Source organism: Phalangium opilio, unplaced genomic scaffold (assembly GCF_054372755.1).
Source record: "Phalangium opilio isolate 3A_F unplaced genomic scaffold, DU_Popi_V2 ptg001170l_1, whole genome shotgun sequence".
NCBI lineage: Eukaryota > Metazoa > Arthropoda > Arachnida > Opiliones > Phalangiidae > Phalangium > Phalangium opilio.
This window is the reverse complement of record NW_028324255.1, coordinates 3,862,454-3,876,918: the sequence shown is the minus strand read 5'-3', so window position 1 is coordinate 3,876,918 and position 14,465 is coordinate 3,862,454. Positions and strand designations below refer to the sequence as shown.

General features: G+C 33.9%; 1 protein-coding gene across 1 annotated transcript; it reads right to left on the bottom strand.

Moving 5' to 3' along the window:
- Nucleotides 1–13,013: 13,013 nt before the first annotated feature.
- On the bottom strand, nucleotides 13,014–14,465 carry LOC149584266 (uncharacterized). Its single transcript, XM_089863434.1, has one exon. The coding sequence runs from the start codon at nucleotides 13,845–13,847 to the stop codon at nucleotides 13,017–13,019; it is 831 nt and encodes a 276-aa protein (XP_089719560.1). The 5' UTR covers nucleotides 13,848–14,465; the 3' UTR covers nucleotides 13,014–13,016.

The window sequence follows — 14,465 nt, the reverse complement described above, 5'->3', positions numbered from 1 at the left end:
GAATTCAGCTTAATTCCCTATAAAACACTCACTAAAAGTGATTTCATCTCGATTGAACAATAAATAAAAATGTACCTCGATTTTTAATAACATTTTCAAAATCGACGTAACTCGGCCTAAGAAAAACATTTTGAGTATTTGTTCACTGTTTTCAAATATAACCACTGAAACCATTATTTTTGTAATTTTTGCGTTAATTCAAGCAAATGTAACGATATTCATTCAACAAACTGTTAAAATTCAATTTTAAATAAGAAATCGTTGTCACTGATTTTGTATCTTGAAGAAAAAAAACATGCGATTTTTTCGGTACACTTTTGAATGCATTTTTTTCTGGAGAAATTTTTGACCGAATTCAGCTTAATTCCCTATAAAACACTCATTAAAAGTGATTTCATCTCGATTGAACAATAAATAAAAATGTACCTCGATTTTTAATAACATTTTCAAAATCGACGTTTCACGGCCAAAGAAGCATATTTTGAGTATTTCTTCACTATTTTCAAATATAACCACTGAAACCATTATTTTTATACTTTTTGCTTTAATTCAAGCAAATATAACGATATTCATTCAAAAAACTGTTAAAATTCAATTTTTCAATAAGAAATCGTTGTCACGGATTTTGTATCTTGAAGAAGAAAAACATGCGATTTTTTCGGTACACTTTTGAATGCATTTTTTTCTTGAGAAATTTTTGACCGAATTCAGCTTAATTCCCTATAAAACACTCATTGAAAGTGATTTCATCTCGATTTAACAATAATTAAAAATTTACCTCGATTTTTAATAACATTTTCAAAATCGACGTTTCACGGCCAAAGAAGCATACTTTGAGTATTTCTTCACTATTTTCAAATATGTTCACTGAAACCATTATTTTTATACTTTTTGCTTTAATTCAAGCAAATGTAACGATATTCAATCAAAAAACTGTTAAAATTAAATTTTTCAATAAGAAATCGTTGTCACGGATTTTGTATCTTGAAAAAAAAACATGCGATTTTTTCGGTACACTTTTAAATGCATTTTTTACTGGAGAAATGTTTGACCGAATTCAGCTTAATTCCCTATAAAACACTCATTAAAAGTGATTTCATCTCGATTGAACAATAATTAAAAATGTACCTCGATTTTTAATAACATTTTAAAAATCGACGTTTCGCCGCCAACGAAGCATATTTTGAGTATTTCTTCACTATTTACAAATATATTCACTGAAACCATTATTTTTATACTTTTTGCTTTAATTCAAGCAAATGTAACGATATTCAATCAAAAAACTGTTAAAATTAAATTTTTCAATAAGAAATCGTTGTCACGGATTTTGTATCTTGAAGAAGAAAAACATGCGATTTTTTCGGTACTTTTTTGAATACATTTTTTTCTGGAGAAATTTTTGACCGAATTCAGCTTAATTCCCTATAAAACACTCATTAAAAGTGATTTCATCTCGATTGAACAATAAATAAAAATGTACCTCGATTTTTAATAACATTTTCAAAATCGACGTTTCACGGCCAAAGAAGCATATTTTGAGTATTTCTTCACTATTTTCAAATATAACCACAGAAACCATTATTTTTATACTTTTTGCTTTAATTCAAGCAATGTAACGATATTCATTCAAAAAACTGTTAAAATTCAATTTTCAGTAAGAAATCGTATTCACGGATTTTGTGTCTTGAAGAAGAAAAACCTGTGATTTTTTCGGTACTTTTTTGAATGAATTTTTTTCTGGAGAAATTTTTGACCGAATTCAGCTTAATTCCCTATAAAACACTCATTAAAAGTGATTTCATCTCGATTGAACAATAAATAAAAATATACCTCGATTTTTAATAACATTTTCAAAATCGACGTAACTCGGCCTAAGAAAAACATTTTGAGTATTTGTTCACTATTTTCAAATATAACCACTGAAACCATTATTTTTGTAATTTTTGAGTTAATTCAAGCAAATGTAACGATATTCATTCAACAAACTGTTAAAATTCAATTTTAAATAAGAAATCGTTGTCACGGATTTTGTATCTTGAAAAAAAACATGCGATTTTTTCGGTACACTTTTAAATGCATTTTTTTCTGGAGTAATGTTTGACCGAATTCAGCTTAATTCCCTATAAAACACTCATTAAAAGTGATTTCATCTCGATTGAACAATTATTAAAAATGTACCTCGATTCTTAATAACATTTTAAAAATCGACGTTTCACCGCCAACGAAGCATATTTTGAGTATTTCTTCACTATTTACAAATATATTCACTGAAACCATTATTTTTATACCTTTTGCTTTAATTCAAGCAAATGTAACGATATTCAATCAAAAAACTGTTAAAATTAAATTTTTCAATAAGAAATCGTTGTCACGGATTTTGTATCTTGAAGAAGAAAAACATGCGATTTTTTCGGTACTTTTTTGAATGCATTTTTTTCTGGAGAAATTTTTGACAGAATTCAGCTTAATTCCCTATAAAACACTCACTAAAAGTGATTTCATCTCGATTGAACAATAAATAAAAATGTACCTCGATTTTTAATAACATTTTCAAAATCGACGTAACTCGGCCTAAGAAAAACATTTTGAGTATTTGTTCACTGTTTTCAAATATAACCACTGAAACCATTATTTTTGTAATTTTTGCGTTAATTCAAGCAAATGTAACGATATTCATTCAACAAACTGTTAAATTTCAATTTTAAATAAGAAATCGTTGTCACGGATTTTGTATCTTGAAGAAGAAAAACATGCGATTTTTTCGGTACACTTTTGAATGCATTTTTTTCTTGAGAAATTTTTGACCGAATTCAGCTTAATTCCCTATAAAACACTCATTGAAAGTGATTTCATCTCGATTTAACAATAATTAAAAATTTACCTCGATTTTTAATAACATTTTCAAAATCGACGTTTCACGGCCAAAGAAGCATACTTTGAGTATTTCTTCACTATTTTCAAATATGTTCACTGAAACCATTATTTTTATACTTTTTGCTTTAATTCAAGCAAATGTAACGATATTCAATCAAAAAACTGTTAAAATTAAATTTTTCAATAAGAAATCGTTGTCACGGATTTTGTATCTTGAAAAAAAAACATGCGATTTTTTCGGTACACTTTTAAATGCATTTTTTACTGGAGAAATGTTTGACCGAATTCAGCTTAATTCCCTATAAAACACTCATTAAAAGTGATTTCATCTCGATTGAACAATAATTAAAAATGTACCTCGATTTTTAATAACATTTTAAAAATCGACGTTTCGCCGCCAACGAAGCATATTTTGAGTATTTCTTCACTATTTACAAATATATTCACTGAAACCATTATTTTTATACTTTTTGCTTTAATTCAAGCAAATGTAACGATATTCAATCAAAAAACTGTTAAAATTAAATTTTTCAATAAGAAATCGTTGTCACGGATTTTGTATCTTGAAGAAGAAAAACATGCGATTTTTTCGGTACTTTTTTGAATACATTTTTTTCTGGAGAAATTTTTGACCGAATTCAGCTTAATTCCCTATAAAACACTCATTAAAAGTGATTTCATCTCGATTGAACAGTAAATAAAAATGTACCTCGATTTTTAATAACATTTTCAAAATCGACGTTTCACGGCCAAAGAAGCATATTTTGAGTATTTCTTCACTATTTTCAAATATAACCACTGAAACCATTATTTTTATACTTTTTGCTTTAATTCAAGCAATGTAACGATATTCATTCAAAAAACTGTTAAAATTCAATTTTCAGTAAGAAATCGTATTCACGGATTTTGTGTCTTGAAGAAGAAAAACCTGTGATTTTTTCGGTACTTTTTTGAATGAATTTTTTTCTGGAGAAATTTTTGACCGAATTCAGCTTAATTCCCTATAAAACACTCATTAAAAGTGATTTCATCTCGATTGAACAATAAATAAAAATGTACCTCGATTTTTAATAACATTTTCAAAATCGACGTAACTCGGCCTAAGAAAAACATTTTGAGTATTTGTTCACTATTTTCAAATATAACCACTGAAACCATTATTTTTGTAATTTTTGCGTTAATTCAAGCAAATGTAACGATATTCATTCAACAAACTGTTAAAATTCAATTTTAAATAAGAAATCGTTGTCACGGATTTTGTATCTTGAAAAAAAAAACATGCGATTTTTTCGGTACACTTTTAAATGCATTTTTTTCTGGAGAAATGTTTGACCGAATTCAGCTTAATTCCCTATAAAACACTTATTAAAAGTGATTTCATCTCGATTGAACAAAAATTAAAAATGTACCTCGATTTTTAATAACATTTTAAAAATCGACGTTTCACCGCCAACGAAGCATATTTTGAGTATTTCTTCACTATTTACAAATATATTCACTGAAACCATTATTTTTATACTTTTTGCTTTAATTCAAGCAAATGTAACGATATTCAATCAAAAAACTGTTAAAATTAAATTTTTCAATAAGAAATAGTTGTCACGGATTTTGTATCTTGAAGAAGAAAAACATGCGATTTTTTCGGTACTTTTTAGAATGCATTTTTTTCTGGAGACATTTTTGACAGAATTCAGCTTAATTCCCTATAAAACACTCATTAAAAGTGATTTCATCTCGATTGAACAATAAATAAAAATGTACCTCGATTTTTAATAACATTTTCAAAATCGACGTTTCACGGCCAAAGAAGCATATTTTGAGTATTTCTTCACTATTTACAAATATATTCACTGAAACCATTATTTTTATACTTTTTGCTTTAATTCAAGCAAATGTAACGATATTCAATCAAAAAACTGTTAAAATTCAATTTTTCAATAAGAAATCGTTGTCACGGATTTTGTATCTTGAAGAAGAAAAACATGCGATTTTTTCGGTACTTTTTTGAATGAATTTTTTTCTGAAGAAATTTTTGACCGAATTCAGCTTAATTCCCTATAAAACACTCATTAAAAGTGATTTCATCTCGATTGAACAATAAATGAAAATGTACCTCGATTTTTAATAACATTTTCAAAATCGACGTAACTCGGCCTAAGAAAAACATTTTGAGTATTTGTTCACTGTTTTCAAATATAACCACTGAAACCATTATTTTTGTAATTTTTGCGTTAATTCAAGCAAATGTAACGATATTCATTCAACAAACTGTTAAAATTCAATTTTAAATAAGAAATCGTTGTCACGGATTTTGTATCTTGAAGAAAAAAAACATGCGATTTTTTCGGTACACTTTTGAATGCATTTTTTTCTAGAGAAATTTTTGACCGAATTCAGCTTAATTCCCTATAAAACACTCATTAAAAGTGATTTCATCTCGATTGAACAATAAATAAAAATGTACCTCGATTTTTAATAACATTTTCAAAATCGACGTTTCACGGCCAAAGAAGCATATTTTGAGTATTTCTTCACTATTTTCAAATATAACCACTGAAACCATTATTTTTATACTTTTTGCTTTAATTCAAGCAAATGTAACGATAATCATTCAAAAAACTGTTAAAATTCAATTTTTCAATAAGAAATCGTTGTCACGGATTTTGTATCTTGAAGAAGAAAAACATGCGATTTTTTCGGTACTTTTTTGAATGAATTTTTTTCTGAAGAAATTTTTGACCGAATTCAGCTTAATTCCCTATAAAACACTCATTAAAAGTGATTTCATCTCGATTGAACAATAAATGAAAATGTACCTCGATTTTTAATAACATTTTCAAAATCGACGTAACTCGGCCTAAGAAAAACATTTTGAGTATTTGTTCACTGTTTTCAAATATAACCACTGAAACCATTATTTTTGTAATTTTTGCGTTAATTCAAGCAAATGTAACGATATTCATTCAACAAACTGTTAAAATTCAATTTTAAATAAGAAATCGTTGTCACGGATTTTGTATCTTGAAGAAAAAAAACATGCGATTTTTTCGGTACACTTTTGAATGCATTTTTTTCTAGAGAAATTTTTGACCGAATTCAGCTTAATTCCCTATAAAACACTCATTAAAAGTGATTTCATCTCGATTGAACAATAAATAAAAATGTACCTCGATTTTTAATAACATTTTCAAAATCGACGTTTCACGGCCAAAGAAGCATATTTTGAGTATTTCTTCACTATTTTCAAATATAACCACTGAAACCATTATTTTTATACTTTTTGCTTTAATTCAAGCAAATGTAATGATATTCATTCAAAAAACTGTTAAAATTCAATTTTTCAATAAGAAATCGTTGTCACGGATTTTGTATCTTGAAGAAGAAAAACATGCGATTTTTTCGGTACACTTTTGAATGCATTTTTTTCTGGAGAAATTTTTGACCGAATTCAGCTTAATTCCCTATAAAACACTCATTGAAAGTGATTTCATCTCGATTTAACAATAATTAAAAATTTACCTCGATTTTTAATAACATTTTCAAAATCGACGTTTCACGGCCAAAGAAGCATACTTTGAGTATTTCTTCACTATTTTCAAATATGTTCACTGAAACCATTATTTTTATACTTTTTGCTTTAATTCAAGCAAATGTAACGATATTCAATCAAAAAACTGTTAAAATTAAATTTTTCAATAAGAAATCGTTGTCACGGATTTTGTATCTTGAAAAAAAAAACATGCGATTTTTTCGGTACACTTTTAAATGCATTTTTTTCTGGAGAAATGTTTGACCGAATTCAGCTTAATTCCCTATAAAACACTCATTAAAAGTGATTTCATCTCGATTGAACAATAATTAAAAATGTACCTCGATTTTTAATAACATTTTAAAAATCGACGTTTCGCCGCCAACGAAGCATATTTTGAGTATTTCTTCACTATTTACAAATATATTCACTGAAACCATTATTTTTATACTTTTTGCTTTAATTCAAGCAAATGTAACGATATTCAATCAAAAAACTGTTAAAATTAAATTTTTCAATAAGAAATAGTTGTCACGGATTTTGTATCTTGAAGAAGAAAAACATGCGATTTTTTCGGTACTTTTTTGAATGCATTTTTTTCTGGAGACATTTTTGACAGAATTCAGCTTAATTCCCTATAAAACACTCATTAAAAGTGATTTCATCTCGATTGAACAATAAATAAAAATGTACCTCGATTTTTAATAACATTTTCAAAATCAACGTTTCACGGCCAAAGAAGCATATTTTGAGTATTTCTTCACTATTTTCAAATATAACCACTGAAACCATTATTTTTATACTTTTTGCTTTAATTCAAGCAAATGTAACGATAATCATTCAAAAAACTGTTAAAATTCAATTTTTCAATAAGAAATCGTTGTCACGGATTTTGTATCTTGAAGAAGAAAAACATGCGATTTTTTCGGTACTTTTTTGAATGAATTTTTTTCTGAAGAAATTTTTGACCGAATTCAGCTTAATTCCCTATAAAACACTCATTAAAAGTGATTTCATCTCGATTGAACAATAAATAAAAATGTACCTCGATTTTTAATAACATTTTCAAAATCGACGTAACTCGGCCTAAGAAAAACATTTTGAGTATTTGTTCACTGTTTTCAAATATAACCACTGAAACCATTATTTTTGTACTTTTTGCGTTAATTCAAGCAAATGTAACGATATTCATTCAACAAACTGTTAAAATTCAATTTTAAATAAGAAATCGTTGTCACGGATTTTGTATCTTGAAGAAAAAAAACATGCGATTTTTTCGGTACACTTTTGAATGCATTTTTTTCTGGAGAAATTTTTGACCGAATTCAGCTTAATTCCCTATAAAACACTCATTAAAAGTGATTTCATCTCGATTGAACAATAAATAAAAATGTACATCGATTTTTAATAACATTTTCAAAATCGACGTAACTCGGCCTAAGAAAAACATTTTGAGTATTTGTTCACTGTTTTCAAATATAACCACTGAAACCATTATTTTTGTAATTTTTGCGTTAATTCAAGCAAATGTAACGATATTCATTCAACAAACTGTTAAAATTCAATTTTAAATAAGAAATCGTTGTCACGGATTTTGTATCTTGAAGAAAAAAAACATGCGATTTTTTCGGTACACTTTTGAATGCATTTTTTTCTGGAGAAATTTTTGACCGAATTCAGCTTAATTCCCTATAAAACACTCATTAAAAGTGATTTCATCTCGATTGAACAATAAATAAAAATGTACCTCGATTTTTAATAACATTTTCAAAATCGACGTTTCACGGCCAAAGAAGCATATTTTGAGTATTTCTTCACTATTTTCAAATATAACCACTGAAACCATTATTTTTATACTTTTTGCTTTAATTCAAGCAAATGTAACGATAATCATTCAAAAAACTGTTAAAATTCAATTTTTCAATAAGAAATCGTTGTCACGGATTTTGTATCTTGAAGAAGAAAAACATGCGATTTTTTCGGTACTTTTTTGAATGAATTTTTTTCTGAAGAAATTTTTGACCGAATTCAGCTTAATTCCCTATAAAACACTCATTAAAAGTGATTTCATCTCAATTGAACAATAAATAAAAATGTACCTCGATTTTTAATAACATTTTCAAAATCGACGTAACTCGGCCTAAGAAAAACATTTTGAGTATTTGTTCACTGTTTTCAAACATAACCACTGAAACCATTATTTTTGTAATTTTTGCGTTAATTCAAGCAAATGTAACGATATTCATTCAACAAACTGTTAAAATTCAATTTTAAATAAGAAATCGTTGTCACGGATTTTGTATCTTGAAGAAAAAAAACATGCGATTTTTTCGGTACACTTTTGAATGCATTTTTTTCTGGAGAAATTTTTGACCGAATTCAGCTTAATTCCCTATAAAACACTCATTAAAAGTGATTTCATCTCGATTGAACAATAAATAAAAATGTACCTCGATTTTTAATAACATTTTCAAAATCGACGTTTCACGGCCAAAGAAGCATATTTTGAGTATTTCTTCACTATTTTCAAATATAACCACTGAAACCATTATTTTTATACTTTTTGCTTTAATTCAAGCAAATGTAACGATATTCATTCAAAAAACTGTTAAAATTCAATTTTTCAATAAGAAATCGTTGTCACGGATTTTGTATCTTGAAGAAGAAAAACATGCGATTTTTTCGGTACACTTTTGAATGCATTTTTTTCTGGAGAAATTTTTGACCGAATTCAGCTTAATTCCCTATAAAACACTCATTGAAAGTGATTTCATCTCGATTTAACAATAATTAAAAATTTACCTCGATTTTTAATAACATTTTCAAAATCGACGTTTCACGGCCAAAGAAGCATACTTTGAGTATTTCTTCACTATTTTCAAATATGTTCACTGAAACCATTATTTTTATACTTTTTGCTTTAATTCAAGCAAATGTAACGATATTCAATCAAAAAACTGTTAAAATTAAATTTTTCAATAAGAAATCGTTGTCACGGATTTTGTATCTTGAAAAAAAAAACATGCGATTTTTTCGGTACACTTTTAAATGCATTTTTTTCTGGAGAAATGTTTGACCGAATTCAGCTTAATTCCCTATAAAACACTCATTAAAAGTGATTTCATCTCTATTGAACAATAATTAAAAATGTACCTCGATTTTTAATAACATTTTAAAAATCGACGTTTCGCCGCCAACGAAGCATATTTTGAGTATTTCTTCACTATTTACAAATATATTCACTGAAACCATTATTTTTATACTTTTTGCTTTAATTCAAGCAAATGTAACGATATTCAATCAAAAAACTGTTAAAATTAAATTTTTCAATAAGAAATCGTTGTCACGGATTTTGTATCTTGAAGAAGAAAAACATGCGATTTTTTCGGTACTTTTTTGAATACATTTTTTTCTGGAGAAATTTTTGACCGAATTCAGCTTAATTCCCTATAAAACACTCATTAAAAGTGATTTCATCTCGATTGAACAATAAATAAAAATGTACCTCGATTTTTAATAACATTTTCAAAATCGACGTTTCACGGCCAAAGAAGCATATTTTGAGTATTTCTTCACTATTTTCAAATATAACCACTGAAACCATTATTTTTATACTTTTTGCTTTAATTCAAGCAATGTAACGATATTCATTCAAAAAACTGTTAAAATTCAATTTTCAATAAGAAATCGTATTCACGGATTTTGTGTCTTGAAGAAGAAAAACCTGCGATTTTTTCGGTACTTTTTTGAATGCTTTTTTTCTGGAGAAATTTTTTTTTTCTGGAGATGAAATCACTTTTAATTAGTGTTTTATAGGGAATTAAGCTGAATTCGGTCAAAAATTTCTCCAGAAAAAAATGCATTCAAAAAAGTACCGAAAAAATCGCAGGTTTTTCTTCTTCAAGACACAAAATCCGTGAATACGATTTCTTATTGAAAATTGAATTTTAACAGTTTTTTGAATGTATATCGTTACATTGCTTGAATTAAAGCAAAAAGTATAAAAATAATGGTTTCAGTGGTTATATTTGAAAATAGTGAAGAAATACTCAAAATACGTCATTTCTAAGTGTACTTGGAATGACTAGAAGGGCCCGATTCTTTGATTTGCGGTAAAGGATCGCGTTGATCAAGATGTATTTACTCGCTTTGCGGCGAAACGCTAATTCGACTGGTTTGGTTGGTCTTTCTAGGTGGGCAATGATCGGGTTCCAGAGTGCATCTTCCCTCTGCAGCTTGCCTATGTCAGGGAGCTCTACGACGGAGCAGCATGGTCCAGCCGGAAGCGGGGCTTCTGGAGGCTCTGGGTCGACGAGCCGGCTTAGGCAGTCTGCGTTGGAATGTCGCCTGCCGCTCCGGTGATAAATCTCCATCTCCTGGGCTTGTGTGTCGAGAGACCATCGGGCAAGGCGGGAATGAGGGTCCTTAAGGCTACGCAACCAACAAAGGGCGTGATGGTCCGTTATAATACGTACGGATCGGCCATGTATGTAGGGTCGGAACCGAGCCAAAGCCCAGACTAGCGCCAGGCATTCTTTCCCCGTTGTGCTATAGTTTACTTCGGGCGCAGAGAGGGTACGACTCGCATAACCGATGACTTTTTCCATGCCATTCTCGCGTTGACTCAATACCGCTCCGATTCCTTTATCGCTGGCGTCTGGGTGAATTTCGGTAGGAAGAGTAGGGTCAAAGTGACTCAAGATTGGAGGGCTGATCAACTTGACTTTTAGAGTGTGAAAGGCTGTATCTTGTTTTTTGGTCCAGGCAAAAGGAACTTTGCTGCTGGTGAGCTCCGTCAGAGGGCGAGCGATTTTGGCGAAGTTTTTAACGAAGCGACGGTAATACGAACATAGTCCCAGGAAAGATTGTAGCTCTTTTCGGTTGCTTGGTAAACGGAAGGTCTCGACGGCTTTAGTTAGATCTGGATCAGTTGCTACTCCTTCTCCCGAGACAACGTGGCCCAGGAATTTTATACTGGGACAGGCGAAGTGACATTTTTCAGGCTTGAGAGATAGTCCGGCTTCGTCCAGCCTCTCCAGTACTAAGCGTAGGCGGATAAGGTGATCATTCAGGGTTGAGGAAAATACTACAATATCGTCCAGATAAACGAGGCAAGTGTTCCATTTGAGACCGGCTAGGACGACGTCCATTGTCCGTTGAAATGTAGCCGGGGCATTGACAAGTCCAAAAGGCATAACGGTAAACTCGTAAAGCCCATCCGGGGTGCTGAACGCTGTTTTTTCTTGGTCATCCTTCGCGACTGGGATTTGCCAGTACCCAGAGGCAAGGTCCATCGTAGAGAAGAACTTGGCACCACGAAGCCGGTCAAGTGCGTCGTCAATTCGGGGAAGTGGGTAGACGTCTTTCTTAGTGAGAGCGTTCAGGCGGCGAAAATCAACGCAGAACCTCGTGGTTCCATCCTTTTTGCGAACCAATACGACTCGGGATGACCAGGGACTGCAGGATGGGCGGACAATGTCGTGAGCTGCCATCTTCTTTACTTAATCTCGGATAGTGTCTCGTTCAACAAACGACGTCCGGTTTGGGGGAAGATGGACGGGTAGGTGGCCTTCGGTATTGATCTGGTGCGGCGGTAATCTAGCTTGTCGTACGGGCGTATCGGTCGGGTGAAAGCAATGATTGAATTCTCGCAGAAGATTATCCAGTCTACTCCGATCAGCAGTTGACAGTTGGTCCGAGATAGTAGAGCGGCGCCAAACATCTTCGCCGATTGTGCTAAGATGATTGAAAGCAGCTGCTGTAGCTTGGGGCTCCACATGTTCTTCGATGTTTCCGAGATTCATGCCAGGTTGAATAACCTGGTCCTGCCATGATAAATTGGCGATAGCTAAGTGCGACTTCCCGCTCTTGATGTTTATTACGGCGTTGGGGGCGGAAATGCCGGTCTTTTGACGCAATTCTTGGTTCGGGGCTAGTACGGCTGTCGAGAACTTGACTTCCCTCGGAATACTGATGGGGATAACGGTCTCTGTCCATGGGAGAATGGTCATTGGTTCGGCTAAACCAACGTAGGCCGATAGGGCGGACGGCTCTTCCTCATACGGGGAGTCCGGAAACTTCGCTATTGTCGGGATGCTCTCCGGAGGTTGGCGACTTTCAGAGGCGTCTTCACAAGTTATCAGTGGCGAGGTCGGGAGACGAATTACTTGTGGGGTACCAAAGTCAAGCGTGATTCGATGCCGGCGCGCCCAGTCAATTCCAAGGACTACGTCGGCAGGCAAGTGAGGCATTACTATCGCTTCGTGTGAGAAGGTCCTTCCAAGAATGTCTAAGGTGACGTCAGCTTTACCGGATGCAAAAGCGATGTGTCCAAATGCGGACCGTAGCGGTTGATTTGACGGTGATAGGTCTATTTTCAGCTTGGCAACGAAATTTTCATGGAGCGACGAGATTACGGACCCGGGATCAATAAGGGCCGTAGTAGGTCTCTGATTTACGAGGCACGGTACCCACAATAATTGTTTATCGCGAGAAACAGTATCTTCTAAAGAAAGTTCTATGTTGTCGACTGGATCTTTAAGCGAGTTTATTCCGTTGGTAGCTTGGTTCCTTGGAGAGATTGTTATTTCAGAGGCCACGGACGAGCTCCCCCTCACGTCCGCGCGTTGAAGTTTCCCGAGGTCGAGGGCGCGGAAGCAATTGCACGTTGTTCTCTACAGTAACGGGACACGTGGCCTGGTCGATTGCAATTGAAGCAAATTGGTCGATTGTCTTCGGTGCGCATTCGATTGGCGCGATGGTACCCGGCTTCTTCTATTATAGGCTGTGAGACGTACTGAGATTCAGGAATCCTAGACCGATTCAAAGCAGTATTCGTGTTTGTGGGTACTGTGACTGGTAGTCGGGTCTGGTAGTTTAGCATTCGGCTGGCATCGGGTCGATGGGTTGGCATGCCGGAATGTCGGGCAGCGGCCCGGTTCCGAGAGGCTATACGTCGAGCCTCGGTGATCAAATTTACGGCAGTTGAAAGCTCGTCGAGACTTGTTGGCTCTGTGCGATATACGCCTTCGACAAGGTCCGCATGCAGTCCCCGGGTTATGTGACGAATTTTTTCGTCCTCAGCTACTTCTCGGCCAAGTTGGTTGCATAGTGCCAGGATTGCCGTGCTGTACACAGGGTATGATTCATCAACGCCCTGTCGGCGATGGAAAAGCGTATGTTCGACATCGGCGACGTCAACGGGTTTTTCGAAAGCTTCACGTAGAATACGTTTAGCGGCGGCCCAAGTGGCGGGAGGCTGAGCTTCTAGAACATCGTCCCAAAATTCTGCAGCGGTTCCTTCGAGGTAAAGTGCGGCATAGTTGGCCCAGCTTGCGGCGGCCCAGTTGCTTAGGGTAGCCACGCGTTCGAAACGGCGAAGCCAGTTCTTTATGTCTTCGGATGGGAGTCCTTTAAAAGTCGGTATCATCGAAGGGGCAGCCATGATGGTAATTAACTCGTGCGATGGTGAACGGGTAGCTGTGTGCCCGGCGCCTCCACCAGTGAAACGGTTTGTTTGTATAAAATGTCTTTATTGTATAAACTGTCCTTATTCTTATAAACTTATGATAAAATATAGTTACTCCCGCTTAACACTTATAGTTTATCGCGATCCGCGGTCGTAATGAGTAGCGCGGGTGGGTGGCCGCGATAGGTTGTTCTTCGGCGGGGTCAGCAGGATGGTCGTCGACGAGATCAGCTGGACGGTCGTTGGCAAAATCGACTTGATGGTTATCGGCGGTATCGGCTGGGCGGTTGTCGGCGGAAACGGCTGCGCGGTTGTCGGCGAGAGCAAGTGATTCGGCAACTGGGGCAAGCGGTCCAACCAGATATCGGCTGGCGGCTAGAGCTTCGTCGTAATGGCTGGTGGCTGGACCCTCTATCGCTGCTACTCGAGACTGTGTGTCGAATCTCGGACGGTCGCTCCGTTTTATAGGGGTCGTGGAGGGAGGAGTCGAGATAAGGCCGTTCGTTGCGATGTCTATTATTGCGCTGTTATCAGTAGGTGAAAATCCAGCGATCGGTGGGGTGCTTTTGGAGGGTTTAGGTGTAAGGTCCGCGA